Source organism: Ceratotherium simum, chromosome 10, assembly GCF_057802395.1.
Source record: "Ceratotherium simum simum isolate JZ-2026a chromosome 10, ASM5780239v1, whole genome shotgun sequence".
Classification (NCBI taxonomy): Eukaryota; Metazoa; Chordata; class Mammalia; order Perissodactyla; family Rhinocerotidae; genus Ceratotherium; species Ceratotherium simum.
This window is the reverse complement of record NC_141909.1, coordinates 72,152,625-72,174,839: the sequence shown is the minus strand read 5'-3', so window position 1 is coordinate 72,174,839 and position 22,215 is coordinate 72,152,625. Positions and strand designations below refer to the sequence as shown.

General features: G+C 38.8%; 1 protein-coding gene across 2 annotated transcripts in view; it reads left to right on the top strand.

The window, feature by feature from the left end:
* Positions 1-1,071: 1,071 nt before the first annotated feature.
* Positions 1,072-22,215, top strand: part of FRY (FRY microtubule binding protein) — a 316,921-nt gene continuing 295,777 nt past the window's right edge. For both annotated transcript variants that reach the window (XM_087436226.1, XM_087436225.1), the window contains exon 1: positions 1,072-1,329. In XM_087436226.1, coding sequence (XP_087292352.1) covers positions 1,125-1,329 — 205 coding nt within the window. In that variant the 5' untranslated portion in view covers positions 1,072-1,124. The remainder of the gene's footprint in view (positions 1,330-22,215) is intronic.

The window sequence follows — 22,215 nt, the reverse complement described above, 5'->3', positions numbered from 1 at the left end:
GAGTTGGGGAGAAAGAGAGAAGGAGGGAGGAAGAGAGAGAGAGCAAAGACACAGAGGACACAGCTCTGGGGCATGGCTGGAGAGGATAAATTAGAGAGTTATGATTTCTGCCCAGTCAGTGAAAGAAAAGAGTGCAGAACATTTCCACATAAATAGAGCAAGGGGGAAGAGAACAAAGGACACAAAAATGTAAAATCCGGAAGAGAAAGAAAGAAAATATGTGATAGGTCAAGCAGGATTCTAGTAAATGCTGGTTTTTCTCAGACCACCAAACCCACTGACCGTTTTAGTTGAAAGCAAGGCGGAATCCCCAACGCGTAACGGCATTCACTTTTTTTTTAAAGTGGAGGCGGTCATTACTTGTAAGGTCATGGCTTGTTTGCTAGACCTCTGACTTCTCCGGCCGCCAGACAGCTGAACTTGTAGAGAAGCCATCTGTCAGGTAGAGCACAGGATGGGAGGGGTGGGTCAGGGAGCAGTGCTGGGTTCCCGGCACTGCTGCTTGACACACACCCACAGTGGGTTCCTTCCTGATCATCACCAACCATCTCTCATCTCCCTCTTCCAGCCAACTTCCAGTTGGCTGCCTACCAAATAAGGAATTTAATAAAGACGGATGTCTGTTCTGTATATGTAATTTGAAACAAACTGATATGAAGGAATGTAAAAATGTTTCCTGAAAACTTTTTTAAATCTATGAGAGTTTGGGAAATTATAAGAAAAATTAGACTTGCCATTTGCATAGGTATTCATTCTCAGTGGTGAATTGTGCTTGCTTTTTGGCATTGCACCAATAAAACAGAAGTTTCACACAGCAACCATTACACCCCTTCTGTTACCGTCTACAAGAGCATGGGCCCGTGTGCCACATCTGTTCAAATTCCCAGTCTTCTGCACCTAATGATTTTTTGGATCTCTCCTCCCCTGTGCTATTAACTGGTGAAAGGAGGGGCTACTTAGTAATTCTACACCTGTTTGCGACCACGCCTATCAACTTGCTAAGCTTCCCAAACAAGTGCAGAGTAAAGCAGGAGAATATCTGAATCTGGGGCGGAGACGGCGGTGGCTGCCGCTGGGTTTGGCTTTTGAGATTTTTATTAAAAGTCTCTAATGTATCTCCTACAATGGCAGTTGATGACAGCAATTTATATTCCAGAACGAAGAACAAACTGAATTCATCTCAAAATGATTACAAATCATCAAGACGGAGAAGTCTGCCACCTGAACTCCTTGTAGGACATGACATTAGGAGAAGACTTCAAAGAAACATTAAAAACTTGGAACCCATTCATCTGAGGCGCAGGAAAAAGAGGCCATCCATATTTCCAGGTAGGAATTGTTTAAATTTATGCCTGCCAGTTAAAAATAAAACAAGGACTATATTTCATTTGTTATGATCAGATGTGTTACATTTAAATTAACTTGGGACATGTGTAAGAGCTTAAAGTAGCCAAATAAACATATTTGAATGTAAAAAAATAGAATGGTTCTTCCAGCTGAAAGCACTCCATCTTCTTTCTTTTATTTTCTTTATTTATTGTAACATCTTTAAGAGTCTGTAAATAGGCAGCAATTTTATTACTTGTCAGGAACAGCAGGATCGTGAAATTGCTTTGCTTGCAATCCTGAAGAATTCCATGGTGCATTTCATTCTCTGGCGTATTTTCTTTATTTTGCAAGATTATTGGATTGTTGAGTGAAGCTGATGTTTGTGTGCACCAGAAATTAACACCATTAAATACTCGAATGCATGCTTCAAATTCCTGTCTTGCATCAGAGCCTAAAACCATTTGTAGTAAAGGGCTCAATTAAACCATGTGGATGGTGAAATGTATTAGAGCGCAGAAGACTCATGGATTTCAATCTTGATGAAAGGACTCTGATGTCTGCTTTAGATGTCCGTGCCTGGATATTACAGATGTGTAGACCATGTAAGATGCCCGTGACAGTGAACCCTAACTAAGGTATCACTGGAGAGTGATCACTGGAGAGTATGAATTATTTAGTCAACTTGATTTCAATACTATTTGCATTGGAATTTCCTGGAGAAACTGAAAGTGGCCTTTTTGTTGTGATTGATTGATTTACTGGAGTCTTTACAGAGGATAGATTAGACCCAACTGCTGAGGCTAATTCTATGATGATAGAAAACTAAAAAATAATTCAATCAAGTTTTACTTCATAAAAATGACATTGATTCCCCTAACAGCTGAGTCTTTATACTGCTTTAGGAGATAGCCAGGAGAGATTTAGAAATATGTGGACTCAAGGCCACAAGCAGAAAATTACATTTCTAAAGGAAGCTGTTGTTTTCATGAATTTCTTCTTGGTTTAGTGATGTTGCCCTGGTGTACAACTCCTCAGCAGAAAAAAGCAAAGCCCAGACTGGAATGGGCCAGGGGTGTAAGTGTGTGAATGTGTTGGGGTGAGAAGGAAAGGAATGATATGAAAAATGCTGCAAGGAAGAACATTGAAGTGTCTAAAGTATCTAAAAAATACCATCACTTTCTGCCTGTTCTCTTTGATCTGAAGGTACCAAGGAGCCCAGGCCTGCCTTGTTTTCCTGAAACTGCATGACATCAGGCTCTTTCTGTTGAGTTGGTTCACTAGCAGTTCTTCAGGAACCTTCTCCCAAACCTGTTCTTCACCTCTGCTTTGTCTTCTCTTCCTTTATCCTTTGGGTTAACATATCTGGATCCATGTATGTTACGATTCATCCTGCTTTTCTCTACCACCACTGACACAGCCCCATCCCATACTTCATGAAGGCTTCTCCTTCTTTCCAGACAACCGGATCCCAGGACAACCCCCCACCTCCTCCACTCACAATTCCCATTTTGCCCTCTCTTTCTATAAGGTCATGTAGCTCTGGTCTGTCAGCTACAGCCACAAAATTGTGAGAAGATCTCTTAGCGTGGACCTCACAAAGTTATCCTAAGATCTTGAATTGTCACAAGTTGACAGAGTGGAGTTGTGAAAAGAGCACTGAATTTGGGGGAGCTGAGTTCTAGTCTAGACTCTGTCCCTAAATGACTGTGTGTGTTCTCCAAACCACCTCACTGACCCCTGTGGACTTCAAGTACATTATTTGTTTCTGCCTATTTCTGCCCCTCTTCTCCTCCCTGGGGACAGTAACAGGAAATGGGCTTTTTTCATCCTTCTCCCAGCCTCTCTACCAGGATCTCCAATTGACAGGTTACAGAGTTACTTGCCCAAAGTTTGAACAATACTGGCTATTTGATTTTAAAGTTCCTTTCAACTAAACCATGACTCTTGTCATGCAGGTTGCACTAACTTCTTTTTACAATGGATGGCTTAGAAACGAACTGGACTGCAAATCCCACCACAGCCCCTAAACATCACCTGAAAACAGAAACATACATAGATTGTGCATACATTTTATACTGCTATGTAGTTGCACATAAAGAGCAGATATGATAGATGTGGGACCTGAGAGTCAAGGAAATTAAGATGCATCTCAAAATTAATAACTGGCAAAACTGGGGCTCAGACGTGGTTCTTTGGACTCTGGCATTGAAGCTGTTTCCACCCTATTACAGTGTACTCCATTGTCATCTGTTGTTGTCATTTGTCTGATGAGATTCAAGACTTGAGGACATGTCAGTGTTCCAGTATGCATTCACTCTGACCCTTACACAGGCACAGACAACTTTATCCTTCACCTCAAATCGCATGTTTTCAGACCTGTGCTGAATGATTGACTGATTGGGTGATCAATTCATTCATTCATTCATGAAATATTTATTTAGTTCTTGTACTGTGTTAAGGATAGACCTTCAAGAATCAAGCTGCATATTACTCTTCTGTTCTTATTGCCTCTTTCTCCCATAAGGACCATCTCACACTGCAGATACTTATCTACCCAAAAGGCAAATCTGTTTCATTCCCTTGCTTAAAATTCTTCAGTTGTTATCACTGCTCTTAGGATAAAGTCCAAACTCCTTAATGTGAAGTATGAGACTACATAATCTGCTCCTGTCTCCAGCCTCATCTCATAGCACACCTGCCCCTTACATTCCAACAAATTCAGCCAACTTTAGATCCCCGTGGCCCATCCCACTTGCTCTTTTAGGGAGGTGCTGTATACCCTACCTGCATAGTTTCACCTAACTAATTCCTACCTTAGCTTCAGGTGTCAGCCTGACATCCCTTTTTCTCAGTTTTCCTGACCCCCACTTCTGGGTTGGGTCCATTCTATGTCCCTCTCATAACACCTGGACTTTTCCCTATCACAGCACTTATCACACTGTATTGTAATTGTCTGTTTACTTGTCTGTATCTCCCACTAGCCAGTGAGCTAGGGACCATATCAGCGTTGTTAACCATTGTATCCCTAGTACCTGTCACAATGCCTAGCACATAGTATGCGCTCAATAAATATTTATTCAATTGACTCAAATTGCACTGAACTGAATTAGCTGTTGGTGTACCTTGTATGCTCTGCCTTCTTCCAGACTCTATTTATGCCATTCTCCCTCACCGCCCCCCCCCCAACACACACACACACTCCTGCATTCCTATTATGCCTTTCTTCCATTCTCCACCTGGGCTTCAAGGCCCAATGCAAGTCTTCTATCTTCTACAATCACTTGGTCTTCTTCCTCTGGCCTCTGAATCCTCCTTTATACCTCTCACCTCCTTGGCCTCAGTACGGCATAAGGCTATAAAAAAGAATACTTCCTAGGATTGTGTTCACTTTTCTTAGGTTGTGAATGAGTTCAGTGGACACATTGTCACTTTGTGGCAACTATTAAGTTTTTGTTTTTATAGAAACTCTTTGAAAACAGGGACTATATCTTATATGTCCTTGAATGGCCCAATTGTCTAGGAGAAAGAATTGCACGTGGTAGGTGTTCAGTCAATCTGGTGGTTAATTAACTAATTTGCTGTGAAGCTGTGTCCATCGTTTAGGGCCTGTTTCTACTTCTAGGAAAGAACTAGTTGGCAGATAGAGGCTGTCAAAGGGGAAGGCCTCTATGCTGGCTTTCATCACTATAAGAACTCCTATGGGTGGGGGTGGGGGTGGGGAGGAAATGCAGGTATCCCTTGTCTCAGTATGTAATTCATTCATTGAAAAATGTGTTGGATTCTACTATATGCCAGGAACTATTCTAGACCTTGGGAAGAGAGCAGAAAATAAGACAGTTTCTGATGTAGGCTGATGGGAAAGAATTTTTCTAGTAGGATCCCTTGCATATTGTACAACTCAGTAAATACCTCTTGAATAAAGGAATGAAGGAGCACCATACTCACAGCAATGAAACTTAAAAAAGAAAACCAATATGTTTAAGAATCATATTTATACAAAAACATCAAAAACTAACACTGTTTCTTCCTTTAAAGAAGCCTCATCAATAGAATGCTAGTTTGAGTTGCTTGGCTGAAGTTCTACAGTCTTGGATCTCACCAGGCCAGGTGTTAAGACTGTAGGTCTCTAGCAAGCAGCCAGCCTGGTTTCTCCCTCCTCCTGAAAGAACTCCAGCAGCTCCCTAGCAGTGGGCTCAGCTCAGTTAAAGAAACCAAAGGGAAGAGAGAGAAGTGGTCCTAACACATGCCACACCCATAGGCATGTCGGATTAAAATGAGCATCCCATCCTGCACCTGGAAGGAATTGGGGCTCAGGTGCCAGGTGTACTGGGTTGTTCATTCAGCACTCAAGCAAACAAGTTGGTCTGTTTAATCAGCTAGTTCTTAAAATATCCTACTGATTTTACAATCATCTGTTGTGAAAAGCAAGGATCCATCTGCCTTGAGGAAACAGGCAGTTCCGCGTACTTCCTTGTTGCTTAGTCAGAGGACAGGCGTGATGAGGACTGCTCACAGCCAAGAGGAGTAGGGAGCTCTGGCCAGGCCTCACATGGCAGATATACCAGCATGTAGGCTAACCTCAATTCTCATTTTTAACTCAGTTCTGTTCAAAAGGCAATTTTTTTTCAAATCCACAATCTAAAAAAAATGTTTTTTTAAATCATATTGTTTTTATAATCGAACAGATTTCGAACATTTCTAAAGTAAAATTACTTTTTTGTTTTTCTTGCTGCATGTGGGTTTTTATTGGAAACACAAGGTATTCTTTAGAACAATGGCAGCTGGATGCGTTCTGGCCTCCCTTCGGGTGGCCAGAAGGAGTCTATGAGGATGGGCAGTTTGTTCGAGTTCCCTCCTGAGAGCCTTCTTATCACAGACACAGTGAAGAACACTGTAATTAAGCATGCCTCCTCAAGTATTATGTTCTCTGTTAGAATTCTGTCATTCTGGAACCCTGCTGCCTTTAAGACCTTTCAGCAGGGCCTTCAAGGGACATGGAGAACTGAATCAGGGCCTCCTTAAAGACGTGCTATAAAAAGAGTACTTCCTGGGATGGTGTTCAGTTGTCGTGGGTTGTGAGTGGGTTCAGTGGTTCCACTTTGTGATGACAAGAGCCATGTATCATACACTTTGGTATTCCCCACAACACCCACCACAGAGCTTTGCATACGGTAGGTGCTTAAGAGGTGGTGAAATAGTCAGGCAAAGTGAGAGACGTGCAAGAATAAATGTATCACGACCACTCTGTGGGCCACACCCCTGCCCATCTGGTCCTGTAACTTCCTTCACCAGCTGCTTCCAGAGCAGGCCATGCTCAGGGGTCAAAGCAAAGGGATCCTGAAAGGCAAGAGTTTGAACTCTCCTCTCATGACAGGATTTTAGCCAAAGAATTTCACAAAGTACATATCTACCTCACAACTGGGTTCAAGTTCTTGTTTTTTTTTGTTTTAATTATTTATTTTTTTTCCCCCAAAGCCCCAGTAGATAGTTGTATGTCATAGCCGCACATCGTTCTAGTTGCTGTATGTGGGACACGGCCTCAGCCTGGCCAGAGAAGCGGTGCGTCGGTGCGCGCCCGGGATCCGAACCTGGGCCGCCAGCAGCGGAGCGCATGCACTTAACTGCTAAGACATGGGGCCGGCCCTGGGTTCAAGTTCTGATTCTCCCATCTTACTAAATGAGTAACCTGAGACAAGTCACTTGATCTCTCAGAACCTATTTCTTCATCTGTGAAATGGGGATGAAAACACCAGTTTCAAGGGTCGTGTTAAACTCAAATGAGATAATGCATGACTATGAAATGATATACAACTGGAATTGACTGTGTTCTCTTATTTGTGGTGGTATTAAAGGTTTTGTTTTTCATAATGAGTACTTTTTCTTTTAATGGGTGGGTAGTGGGTATAACTGTAACACTTTTGCAATTCTTCATGGTTGAAAAGTTATCCAAAGTTGCTAATCGGACCCTCTGCTAATGTAAATTCTATATAATGACACACCACTAATTCTAATTTTATCGTAAAAAGAGGATGACATGGAAACTCTTCTTCATATAAATATCCATGTATTTTCTCAATATGAATCATTAAACTTGAGAGCATTGTCATATAAACCCTCTGAAAATTGTTTGTTATTAGAAACATCAATGTCTGTGTCTTATAAACTTACTTGTAGCCTTGCTATGTTTAATATTTTTGCCTAATTTTGTCTATTTAATGCCTTGCTTTTGGAAATTCTGCCCTTAAGCTCTTCTTTGAACTAAAACTTGGAATAGGAAGGTAATTGGTTTGCACTTGTGGTTTTTAAAAGTAGCTTATATATAAGATTGTAAATGAATTCACTACTTGAAATTAATCTTTTTAAATATTAGGAGTGTTTAGACTTGAAAAACTTTTGAAAGTCAACATTTAACATTTGGATTTAAGGTATTTATGGCATTTATTACTCAAAAATACTGATGCAACAAAAACTGAGGTAGCCTGTTTATTTAAATAATCAAATTTATTTATTGGACAAGTTTATTCAAGGGGGTGAAATTTTTGTTCTTGTTTTGCTTTGTTTTGTTTTCTAAAAAGAAACAAAAACAAACTTTTAATGAGGATATTAGTGGTAACCCAGTTACTTTTAAGGAAAACAAAAATGCTGAGACTCTGATATTTATCTGCATAATTTATAAGCAAGGGAAAATATGTTTTCCCTTTATGCAGGGACTGATGGTGAGCCCAGCAGAAGCAGAAAGTTTAGATTTATAGCTCAACTTCAGGCTTTTCTCCTTGTCGTAAAAAAATAAAAATACAGGGTTTCGAATTCAGGACTTACTATATAAGTATATTGAAAAGTGGCTTAAACACTCCTGTTCTAAAAGCAGTTCATTTCCATTTGTTGATCTATATAGCAAACGTATAACTACAGATTTGAGAGCTCCTGCACACTTTTCTTCCCATTCTTAAAAAATGCTTTAAATATATATTCCCATCTAGACTATGAAAATATTATGTATTTTTGCATTCACATAATTTGACATTTACTCAATATACTTCAGTGATGATTTTTAAGCATTTTTAATTGTTTGCATAAATAATGTGCTTTTAACAAATATTTGTGGGGGAATGGCCATACAGTTACTCAGTTACATAAGAAATGACCATACCCCGACATTCTTTTGGGAATGTTTGCTTTCAAAATGTAATTAGAATACCTCCAGCTTTTCTTTAAAATCTAGAAAAATATAGATGTGGGGGTAGGAGTTTACAAAATGAGATTAAATGGGCAGTCATTTTTAGATGACATGCATGTAAAAACTCTCATTACAAGATAGTCAGAGTATTTTTCAGTCACAATCTTAAGACCTTTCCATCCTAAGTGGGATGGAGTTATTTTTTTTTTTTGTATGAGTTTTTTTTTTTTTTTTGTGGTGAACAACTGATTGTCAGATGTACCTTTGAACATCCTGGGAGTTCAGAGCACAGAGATGGAGGAACCACAAAGATGGTGTGTACTTTTGTCACTGGATCAGATTTACAATGGTGCTCCCTCAGCTATCAAATAGCGCACTTCTCTCCTACCCTGATACTTAAGAAAGACTAAAGTCACCTTAATGGATAATCAATACTGGATGACATTGTAGAGTAATTATGGGCAAGAAAGATACAATTTAAAGAAACATTTCTTAGTTTTAAGTATTGAAATAAGTGCCCAAGGGTAAATGGAAGATATACATGGGAAAGACTACAACAGCTGTTCAACAAAAATCTAAACAATCTTACTATCTATTAGGTACAAAATACCCTGCAAGGACTGGATGATGGTTAAGACATCGATACACAGTAATTTGTTCTTATATCTACTTTTTTACTAGGAGAGCAGGCTGCATTAATGTGGGCTTTCAAGCTTCTCTGGCAACCAATATTTAAGCCTCTCTGTTGCACTAGCTAAAGGCAATACTGATGCCATGTCATCTAGCACAGAAGCCCTAATTGGCAATGAAGCGTCTCCCTACAATGAAGTCCCAGGGGACCTTAATTGTCCTCCTCATCAGGGTTTCTTTGCTGGGGGTTTGTTACTTTTTGTAATTTGTGCCTTTTCTCTGCACCCTCTAAGAAACATCTAAGTGGGAAAGGGTCATAAGTCAAATATCCCTCCCCAAGGCCCAACTCAGGAAGGGTTTCCAGTCTTTTGATATTTTTGAACTCCTGTAAAACTAAGAGAATATTAGATTATAACTTAGGGCATTAATTCTCAATCAACTATGCAAATGTGAATTATTGGAGGAGGTTTTTCAGACTCCCTGGAGATTTGATTTAGTGATTCTAGGCTGGGGGCAGGCTTCTAACTGCATTGTGAAATTCTCTAACAGCATTGTGAAAGTTTCCCCCAAATAGAACATTTGTCCCATTCCCTGGTTGAGAACAACTGACTTAAAGGAAGTGGAAAATATCCTCAAAGATCAAAGTTATTCTTAAATTATTCCATGTTTCACTTGCAGAAGCAGGAGGCACCTATTCATGGCAGGGCCCCATCCCTGCCCCTTGTCATCTAGTCCCCTCCCACACACACACCCAGCCACCACCATCCTCAAAGGTCAGTGTGTTCTCAGGCAGGAGGAGAACCTGTCTTTTCTCTGCTAATAGTGCCTGGATTTGAGTTCCATTATGTACAGACTTCCTCCTGGTTGCCACTTACAATCTCTCAAGGCAAAATGGCAGAATGCAGAGGTCCGGACTACTCTTCTCCAGGTCTTTGTTCTAAGCCCCACTCAGAACCATAGGATAAAATCCTAGAACTCTCTCTGCCACCTCTCTGCCACAATTTTTTAAATGGTGCAGCGTCCTATGGATTAAATGTTTGTGACTCCTCCTAAATTCGTATGTTGAAACCACAATCCCGATTTGGTTGGTATTTGGAGATGGGAGCTGTGGGAGGCAATTAGGTCATGAGAGTGGAAACCTCATTAATGGGATTAGTGCCCTTATAAGAAGAGACACAAGAGAGTTGATCTCTCTCTCTGCCATGTGAAGTCACAGCAAGAAGGCAGCCATCTATAAGCCAGGAAATGGGCCCTCACCAGACATCAAATTGGCCAGCCCCTTAATCTTAGACTTCCCAGCCTCCAGAACTGTGAGAAATAAATATTTCCTGTCTAAGCTACCCAGTCTATGGTAATTTACTATAGCAGCCTAAACTACCTGAGCCACAATGCTTGTTAGAGGTAGCCAATTGGATGAATGAGAAACATTTTAAGTCCTTAAAAATAAAAGCTCTTAATCAATACAAGTAATATTATAAAATATAGCAATGTCCAATGAATAAAAGTTAATGAACATCATACATGATACTTGTACTGCACAGCAATTGCATTATTCAGAAATAAGATAAACTATAACTACTTATTTTCTTTTGTTATTGAATCACATCCATCCAAAATAAATAGCAGTTGAGCAACTTCTCAAAAGAAATATTGCTAAAATGTAACTACTTTTAATAAAGTTGCCACAAACCACTATATAATTATTTATTTATTTTTATTTATTTTTTTATTTTTTTTTAAGATTTTATTTATTTATTTTTCCCCCCAAAGCCCCAGTAGATAGCTGTATGCCATAGCTGCACATCCCTCTAGTTGCTGTATGTGGGATGCGGCCTCAGCATGGCCGGAGAAGCGGTGCGTCGGTGCGCGCCCAGGATCCGAACCCCGGGCCGCCAGCAGTGGAGCGCGCACACTTAACCGCTAAGCCACGGGGCCGGCCCTATATAATTATTTAAATCAAAGGCAATGCAGTTTTGGAAGACTGTAAACATCCCAAAGTTATGGCCTTGCACTTTGTCTTAATTTCTGCTAAATTAGAAAGGGCTGTGCTGTTTCAGATATACCCATACTGCTGAGTCCTTTAACAAAAAGCAGGTGACTAAAATCTGCATGCTTAACTAATATTTCTAATGATAGAAGCCATTTTATTGGCAATAAATCAGCTTCTGATTTCCACACCAAACACTCCCACATGCAGAGACATGGATGGGCAGAAAGAAAGGAAATGGTCCAGGATGATATCCTTCATAGACAACCTAGAATGCAAAAGCAAAATCTGCATCAATGGGTGATGGTTGGAGGTGAGAGAGTACCGAGAAAATCTATCAGGAATTTGTCTAACATGCTTAGCAGAAGGAACTTAAAAAAAAAATAACTAAAAAGAAAATGTGACACCCACATCCACAGTCACCTTCCACAGCAGGGAATATGTGAGGTGGTTTTTACTTTGAAAATTTTACTGCTATGGACAGGGCAAGATGACTTGCAGATATGAAACTGGGTTTGGTGTTTGCTTGTGGGAAGTGGGGAAGCTCCCTAAATGTGACCTTGAGGGTTAAGAGGGAGGGCAGCAGGAGTGTAATCATTGTTTATTTGGTAAGTAATGGTTCCCTATTTAAAATGTTCTTTTAAATTTCCAAACATTGAAAATCATGGTGAGTTAACACAAGATTGAATAAGGTGAGATAGGAAGAGTGGAAGGTTGCTGTTTCATCCTCTCCCCCACACGGCAACCATGGATTATATATCTCTACCCAACCACTGCCTCTGGGGTATTTATAGGAAAGTAGAGCAGTGGGGACAGGGGAAGGAAGACAGGTAGAGAAGAGAAAGAAGCCCCTAAGAGTCGACTGGCTTCTTCTTATTGTCACACTCCTCCTGAAAGGCTCCCTAGCTCAGTCTGCACGTTATTGCTTTAAAATAATATTAGGATCTAGCTCAATTGTATTTGGGCAGCAGAGGTAGAAATTACCAATATATGAAATTTTGATGTTCGGACAGAAGTCCAGCATTGCATGTTGCTTTCATTATGTTTGAAAATACAGTGTGTAGAAGTAGATGAAAAATTTACTCAAAAATCCACCACACTCTTTTAGGAGCTATAGTAGACTGGTATATTTTTGATTTTGCTTCTTTAGAGTGTGAACATTTGAGATTAACAAACACTATAAAATAGATTAATATGTAAAAGTTGTACACAAAATACAGATTAATCAGCTGACTGGAATTCTGCCCTTACCCTGGAGTGTTTATAAGCCCCTAATATCCTGCACTTAATGTACCACATTGCTGTATGCTACTCATTGCTAAATGGAGTGGTGAATAACATCTATTTAAATGTGGTATAATACTATTTCATATTTTAGGACTTAAAATAAATGTTATAAAATTTGAAATGCCATGTATTTCATCCAAAGTGGCAACATTTCCCCAATCAATTTTTAAGGAATATGATTAGGTGAGAAGTATACCTCACTTTCAAAATATTTTAATTTCATTGCTGGGAAAATAGGGATAAGTACACACGTTTTTAAGTCATACGGATTCATCAAGCTTGGATCTTGCCATTCTGGACATCAATGAGCTATTTTAGTTTGTCATCATCATTGTTGTTTTAAACTGTAATAGGGCATCTTAGAAAACCTGTGGCATTTCCTCAAAGATTTAATTTTTAATTTCCTCCTAATTATTAATCTTACAGATATGCCTTTGAGTCCTGGGGATTTACTATTCTTTTCAGAGCTCAAACTGCAAAAAGTCCCTGGTGGTTGTGCTGTTGAAGAACCTAGACAAGCAAATAAGTTGCTTGGCAGTGAGCATAGTGGAGAATGAGAATCATTGAATTGTGGATTTGAAAGAACTCAGAGAGCATCTTATTCACTGCACTCATTCTACAGAAGAAATACAGACCTACACAGTCAGCTTACGTTTAGGGTCTCCTCCTTCCCAGTCTAATCTTCACAAGGTCATCACAGAAACCTAGTTTAAGAACCTCTGGGGTCATTTTTTGTGAATATATAAAGTGAGGAGAAAATGACACCCACTGCTTTCCTTTCCACAGGGTCCCAGAGTCAAGCAATCTATGCACCAGCCTGTGTTTATTCAACCTCCATGTGTACACCATTCTGGACCAGCACTTTGGGGTTGGGGGTGGAGTACAGGTGAGGTTGGAAGATTTAAAAAGTACATGTCAGTCACAGTTGGGGAGACACTCAACTGGGGGGGTGAGCCTAGTCTAGTGCACGGCATCAAGATCTCAGCGGGTTTTATTTTTCATCTGTCCTTAAGAGACAAAAAGTCTGTTTCTTTGACTAAAGCAATCAAGTGAGAGAGAGAGAATTTCGGTTTAAGGTAACTTTAGTTCAAGAAAATGCACAGGAAACATGATTCTCCTCAGAGATCTGATCCAGGAGAAAACCTGGACCCTGTATAAACATTTCCTTTTTGGGGAAGAGGTCTAGGGATATGTTTCTTTTGAAAGATAAAGGTCTACTAAATTTTCATTGTCCTCACAGACCGAGATTTGTTGTTATTCCCATGTCACAAAGAGGAAACTGAGGCATATGGAAACTAATCTGTTAAACGTTAAGTGAACAAATTTGAGGCAGGATGAGATTTCACAACTTCTAAATTTCAAGCTCTCTTTTGCCAAATATTCTCTGAAATTTATTCCATTCTTGTGTTCTAAAAGTTATAACCCAAGGCACGTTTACAACCACATATTTTATTAATTGAATAAAAAAGGATATCTTTTTTTCCACACAGATTATAATAAAATCCATAATTAAAACCCAATAATAAGTCTCCTGATTAAAGGTGTAATGAAGGTAGACAGTAGACCTGGCCTGAATATGCTTGTGGGGCAGCTGTGTGCCTGCATCTGTCACTGAAAAGTGAATATTTCGCTCATTTGGAGGAAGTGTATTAATTTTTAAGGTTGTCAGGGCTCCATTTAGTTCCTGAAAAGTAGGTCACCCTATTGTTTTATGTGGTCCTAAGTTTAAAAAGTTGTCTGACAGAACATTCCACACTTCGAAAGGCATATGTAATAAATAATTATTGTTTTGGGAAAAGGATTCTAGGAAAGCTCAAAATAAAGCAAAATTTTTTAAAAAGCTAATTTCTTCTAAGCACAAGATTTGAAAATGCAGAATGGTTTTTTGTTTTGTTTTAAAGTAGTAGAAGGAAGTGAAGATCATATAACCCAAAAGTCAGCTGAGAGCACTTTGCTCTTAAAACTTAAATAAAGATTGATCAAGTTTCCATGCCAACACCTATAGAAAGTCCCAGGCCCAACTCCAAGATTTCTACAACTTTTCAGGGACACGTGTTCTTGTGCTTAAGTTTATGCTTCTGCTGATGTTTTCTTTGTTTGTTTGCTCTTTTTTTGCCATTTATGGATTTTCTTATTATCTTCTTATGCTTTCTCTACTTTGTACTGTGTGGATTCAGAAGTGAAGTTCAACTTCTTTCCTTGATTTCCACAATCTTAACCATAAAAGCCTCTGTGTGGGGGCCAGCCCAGTGGTGTAGTGGTTAAGTTTGTACTCTGCTTTGGCGGCCCGGGGTTCATAGGTTCAGATCCCGGGTGCAGACCTACACACTGCTCATCAAGCCATCTGTGGCAGTGTCTCACATACAAAAAATATGTAGCACAGATGTTAGCTCAGGGACAGTCTTCCTCAAGTGAAAAGAGGAAGATTGGCAACAGATGTCAGCTCAGGGTCAATCTTCCTCACCAGAAAAAAAAAAAAGAGAGAGAGAGAGAAAAGCCTCTGTGTGTATAGCAGATTCTACTGGATGTCTGGAGAGACCAGGAGAATCTAGGGTTCAGATATTCAATCAGCACAAGTGACTTTGATTTAATATTAGATGTCTCTGTTCTTTAAAAGCCCTAACAGCTACCTTACCATTTGAGGTTTCTCAACACTTACTCTACCAGTAATCTTCAACCTCTGGCCATCTTGGTGACTCCTTTCTCCTTTTCTTCTCCCCTCTGTCCTTTCAAATTCCTTTCCGCCACAATGTCCTCAGAATTTCGTTTTCTTCTCCCTCTATTGTATGGAGCAATTCTGATCTGTCCAGCTCCTACTCCCAAGCTCTTCTTCAGGCCTATCATTGCATATCCAAAACCAGTCAAGGTTCTCATCAAAATTGAAAAACCATCTGAGACCTAGTTCCGTTAAGCCTGTGGTCATGATAAGAGTACATGAGAACCATCTGCAGATCTTATAAAACTTAAATTCAGATGCTGATTCATCAAGTTTTTGATTGGCATAGGAATATCTACTTTTAATGGTCATTCTTGATTCTGATAGAGAGATGTTCAGCTTATTCTTTGATAAACTCTGTAGTCTAATAAGATTCATCTTCTACAGGAGGCAGTTGGAGTCTAGATAGCAGGGGTTTTTTTTCCCTTTCACATGTAGAGTAGACTTTATTCTAAATAAAGCCCTGGAATGACCCCACTATGATTGAAATTAAACATCTCCCCATCATCCTATTGCTCAGACCATCTTATGATGTAAGCCAAGATCACTTTTGTTAGAAGCCCCATCAATTAAAACTTTGGAGGCTCATTAGTAGGGGATAAGACTCATATTTCCTGTCTTAAGAGGATTTCTCTTGTCAGAAACATGTTTGTATTCATCTGAACAGGCTCAGCGACCCAGGTAGCTGAGTCACACAGAGGACAAAGCTTGCTCTGGGACAACTCAGGGGACTTTGCTTACCATCTTCCAATGGTGTGTAACAGAAGACCGTCTTAAAGGATCAGGAAGTAAGACCATCTTGGGCTAGCAGACTTCCACTTTTTATTTTATATCTTTAATACCCGGAGTAGTTTGTGATAAGTTCACATTAATTTGGGGCAGCATTCTTCAGTGACGGTAGCTTTGTTTTCAACTCAGTTTACAATATAACTATGTTCCTTTTAAAAGATAATTTAATTACAAAAATCAGAGACTGATCAGAGCATCCTTATAAAGTGTATAAATTATCCATACTATGAGTTAATAAATTATCTTATATAATGCATTTTAAATCCTTTGTTTTACAAAAATATGGTGCCCTTTTCAGGAAGATATCAACTCTATTGTGTAAAGAAATATATATCTATACTGTTCTTCCTAATAAGTTTACTGTCTTTTGTCGTTTTTATGTTGTCTTTCTACCTTAATTCTTAGCTCTTTAAATAGAAGAGATAAATTTTCTATTTTATTTATCTCCCTTAGACATTATCCAATGATCTCTGCCCACATTGAGTGCTCAGGAAAATGCTTATGCCCCACCCAGAGCTGTTTCATACTCTCCCCTCTTCCATTAGCAGTGTGTGAATCTCTGTAAATAATTCAGCTACCCTGGACACCCTAGAATATTCTCTGTAAAGTAGGATAAAAATAGTAGCTGATACCAAGAATCTCTGCTTTTTAAGGACCTCTCTGGAGTCTAGAACTGCATCCCCAAAGTAGTTCTGTCATCCACTGGCAGATTTTCTTCTATTAAATGTTGAAATATTCTATAACACCCTGCATTTTCTTTTTGATTGTGCCTCTCTCGTGTTTAAGCCCCTTTACTTTCAGAATCAAGCCTACACTCCTGAACATGCCATTAGAGACCCAGGAGCCTTACCATTCTGGCCCCATGCTCAGATGGAGGGCTTTATCCCTGCCCCTGGCCCTTTTACGTGCTGCTCCAGCCACCCTGAACCACTGCATGCTCTCTGGCCCTGCAGTCCTTTCATTGATGTGGGTCTTCACACAGGCTTCCTCATCTGTCCACCTTGCTTTGCTCTGACTGTCATATTCTATTTCAAGGCTGAGCCCAAATGTCACCTTATCTTTCAAACCGTCCCTTACACTCCCACCCCCAGATAATTTAGTTGTATCCCATCTTTGGTTCCATAGGTCTTTACATGTCTTGCTATTATAGTATTTAGTTCTGTACATATCTGTTGTTATCACCACCCTCCCTGCCCAGGCTTCAAGCCTTTTGAAGCCATAAACTGTGTATCCCATGAATGAATGAATGAATGAATGAATGAATGGGAGAGTGCTTTCCTTGTCTATCTTTAACTGCCTGGTCTGTCTTAGCCATCAGTAACATGCCAAAGCTAAATTATTTCCTAAGAAGCCGTAGTCTTCCTTAGTATTAGTTTTCCAGTGAAAGTAGTTTCCTCTCTTCTCTCCAAATCCCTCATCACCTGGACTCCTGTTATTTTACTCTTTCCTTAATATATCCCAGTTTGACAGGATTTTTTGCTTATATTACTAGCTACTTTAAATCCTTTGCAGATTTAAGTAAGTGATAAGTATAATACAGTATCCTCTGAGCATCATCTGAGCTAAATAAAGTCTTTTTCCATCAGAGGCAGCATCAATTTTTCCACTTCCCTTTCCCCACTTATTGTATCCTGGAGAAAGCCGATGTCAGCTCTTCATGTGTCCATCACGTTGCATAATGTTTTTGAGTCAGTATTCTTTATTAGTTTATTTTGCTTCTGCATACATGATTGGATACAATTATTTGACAGCTTCTTTTGGGCTAATACAGATTTACAAAATCAAAACTTTCTAATGCACTTCACTCTTGCCGGTATCATTATGTATGCTGCAATAGCGGGGAAAATAATTGTGGTTTGTGCAACAATATGGAAGAGTTATGTAGAAAGAGTGAAAAGAGATTCAACAAAAAGAGATAACCATAAACTCATCAGAGAATAAAGTGAATTTCCTAACATTATTAAAATATTGACAAGTATATGCCACTTTTGCATTACGTCATCAGTTATAGTCTTATTCCTAAGAAAGCTTAGTGAAAATGATGGTTCTTTGATTGTATGGAATGGATTGTTTACCTGATGAAGCAACATAACAAATATCTTAGGAATAACCAGCTTTACACCCAACAGCAAACTCCTTAGGGCAAGGACTTTATATGTTTGGCACAATTATGCTTATTGTACATCAGTGCTGTATAAATATTTAGTAACAGCTCCTCCCGTACCTATTCCTGGCAAGTCTAGCCTTCCTGACTTGTCATGTCCATAATCATATATGTATTTTCACATTAATTATTTGAGGTGTGGTGCCACTTTTAAGCTGGTTTCTTTGGGAGGGTGCCATCTTCTCTAGGCTCAGGATAACTGGAATATAGATAATTAGCTGTGAATATCAAACAGCACTCTATTTTTTTCTTTCCTTTAAAAATTTCTTCATTTTTAGAGATAGATGACTTACAGAGTGAGCTGTATTTTCTCCTAAAGGTTAAGCAATCACTTTTTTTGAAGTTACACTAACACTTGGGCTTCATCATCCAGGCTCTGTAACTAGCAACGTGTCTTTGGGCAGCTCAGTTTACCTCTCTGGAGTTCAGTTTGCTCATCTGAAGAAGATCCTCCTGGGCTGATTGCAAATGTTGTTTCTGGCCCCAAAGTTCTAGTGTACTGCCTATTTCCAGATGTAATAATTGTGCTTACTTACTCAGAAGAAATAAATTAGTTTGTTTTTAAGTCTGCCTTTCTAGTGAATCCAAAAAAGGTGCTACTACTTAAATATTAATCTGTTGTCTGATTTTTCTCTTTAAGAGGAATTTACCCAATATTCATTATTTAGAAGAAGAGAGTCATTGTAGCATCAGATTGGAATTCCAAAGTGCTTTCATAGAGAACAACGTAGCTATTTAATTATGTGAATTTTAAAAGAACAACAAAATTTAAAGTGATCAGAAAGAACAAAATCTCTTGGTTCTGGGGACAAAAGTCTACTAATTGTGTGAACTCTGTCCCTTGGTTTCTTTATCAGTAAAATAGGACTCTTATCTTTCTGTTTACCAGAGAACAAGAAATGAGACAAAGACATAAAGGTCCATTGCAGTTGTAGGAGTTTCAGTTGGAAATTTGCGTGTATAAAGATAACTGCTAGTTCAGTTCTTCAGGTTCTCTGACAGTGGGAGTCCCTTCGTCTTCATCCACTCACACTTTCTCTCCCAACCACTCTCGTGACTTTTGCCGAAATTTCCGTATGTCTGGCCACATTTGGAGCTACCATCTTTGTTCATGCAAAATGATATTTGTTGTTGTTGCAGCAACACTGATCAGCCCAGAGAAGGATTTAATCTGTTATTTGTTTCCATCAACAGCTTCTTCCAAAGGCCCAAGTTTATCTGTCAAAAGTGGACTAGAGGCCGGCCTGGTGGAGCAGTGGTTAAGTGCGCGTGCTCCGCATCAGTGGCTGGTGGTTTGCAGGTTTGGATCCCACGCACGCACCAACACACTGCTTGTCAAGCCTTTCTGAGGCGGCGTCCCATATAAAATAGAGGAAGATGGGCATGGATGTTACCCCAGGGCCAATCTTCCTCAGCAAAAAGAGGAGGATTGGCATTTGCTGTTAGCTCAGGGCTGGTCTTCCTCACAAAAGAAAAAAAAAAAGTGAACTAGTTCAGGCTTCATAAAAATGGTGTGCAAATCCTTTTAGTTTTACTCACCTTGTCTTGCTCTCCTATCTGGGAATTCCCAGTCTGCAGAATTTTTGTTTGTGCACACTGAGGTTTCTAAGGGTAACTCAGTTAAACTGGAAAGTTCTTTGGCCCAGGCCACCATCAGCATCATTTCCACCTGTAGTCACTTTAACTGTCATGAAGTTAAACTGTATGTAGTTGAGGGAAGTGAACCCCAGTTAGGTTTTCCTGTGGTTCCACTGAATCTTCACAGTTAGGTAACTTTCAATACCTAACAGTAAATATTGTGCTTCCCGTTACAATGATTTACACCTATGTTACTCTCATGTTTAAATTATTAGTATTATATATTAATGCATGGATACACCCAGAAGCATATAAGCCATTGACACTGTTTTAAGTACAATATGTCTTATTTGTCCCTCTGAGCACCTTTAAAAATGTATACTTCTTCCAAGGAGTTCCCAAATACTAATATTGACCTTTGCATCATTGACTAGGATCACCTTGCCTAATCCAGTCTTCATTTCTGTATTAGTAAATCTTGTAATTTTTATTGTTATGATCATTTTTCCACATTGATACTCCCCCCTGGCTGTGATTCATAGGAGAATCACACACCAGATCATTCATTCATTCATTCATTTCTACATACTTTTTGAGTACCTGCTACATGCCGGGCACTGGACTAGAGCTTGCTCATAAGCATTAAAGTCTGCTAATACTATTTCTCCCTTCAATTCTGTCAACATTTGCTTCCTATTTTTAGGAGCTCTGATGTTTGGAGCATATATAATTTTCATATCTTCTTGGTGAATTGACCTTTTTTATCATTATATAGTGTCCTTCTTTGTCTTTTGTGATAGTTTTTGACTTAAAGTTTATTTTATCTGATATTAGTTTATCTGATATTAGTATGCCAACCCTGCTCTCTTTGGTTACTATTTGGATGGAATATCTTTTTCCACCCTTTCATTTTAACCCACTTGTGTCCTTAGAGCCTTAGATCTAAAGTAAGTCTCTTGTAAAAAGTGTATAGTAGGATACTAGTCTTTTTAATTTATTATGCCAATCTACATCTTTTGATTGGGGATTTTAATCCATTTACATTTGAAGCAATTACTGATAGGGAAGGACTTACTATTGCAATTTTGTTATTTGTTTTCTGTAAGTCTTATAGCTTTTTGTCCCTCATTTCCTTCCTTATTGCCTTCCGTTGTGTTTAGTTGATTTTTTTGTAGTGACATGTTTTGATGTCCTTCTCATTTCCTTTTGTGTATATTCTATAGATATTTTCTTTGTGGTTACCATGAGGGTTACATAAAATATCCTAAAGTTATAACACTCTATTTTAAACTGATAACAACTTAACTTCAATTGGGTACAAAAACTCTACTCATTTACATCTCTGCCCCACCCCTCCATTTACAATATTGATGTAACAAATTGCATCTTTAAATATTGTTTACCCATTAACATAGATTTATAATTACAGGCATACCTCAGAGATGTTGCAGGTTTGGTTCCAGACCACCACAATAAAGTGAATATTGCAATAAAGTGAGTCACACAAATTTTTTGGTTTCCCAGTGCATATAAAAGTTATGTTTACACTATACTGTAGTCTATTAAGTGTGCAATAGCATTATGTCTAAAAAACAATGTACATACTGTAATTTAAAAATACTTTATTGCTAAAAAATGCTAATCATCATCTGAGCCTTCAGTGAGTCATAATCTTTTGGCTGGTGGAGAGTCTTGTAAAAAATGCAATCTGTGAAGTGCAATAAAGCAAAGCACAGTAAAACAAGGTATGCCTGTATTTTTTATGCTTTTGTCTTTTAAATCTTGTAAAAGAATGAATGGTGGAGTTATAAATCAAAATTACAATAATTCAAGTTTTTGTGTTTGTCATATATTGACATTTACCAGAGGACTTACATATTCATATGGTTTTAAGTTACTGTCTGGTGTCCCTTTGTTTCAACCTTAAGAACTCTCTTTAGCATTTCCTGTAGGACAGGTCTAGCGTTAACTCCCTTGGCTTACAAAAGCTGGGAATGTCTTAATTTCTCTCTCAATTTTGAAGAACAGTTTTGCTGATAACAGTCTTCTTGATTGACAGTTTTTTCTTTCCATACTTTAAATATATCGTCCCATTGTTTTCTAGCCTGCAAGATTTCTGCTGAGAAATCCACTGATAATCTTATTGAAGATCCCTTTGTACATGACAAGTCACTTTTCTCTTGATGCTTTCAAGATTCTCTCTGTCTCTGACTTTCTACAGTTTTATTATAATGTGTCTCAGTATGGGTCTCTTTGGGTTTGCCCTACTTAGAGTTATAGATTTTTGTGTGTATATATCCATGTCTTTCCTCAAATTTGGGATATTTTCACCTTTTTTTCCTTCAAATAAATTTTCTGCCCTGTTCTCCCTCTCTTCTCGTTCTGGGACTCCCATAATGCATATATTGATCTATTTGATGGTATCTCATAAGTCTTGTAGGCTCCTTTCACTTTCCTTTATTCTTTTTTCTTTTGTTCTTCACACTCATTAATTTCAAATGACCTATCTTCAAGTTTTCTGATTCTTTTTTCTGCCTGTTTGACTCTGTTGTTGAACC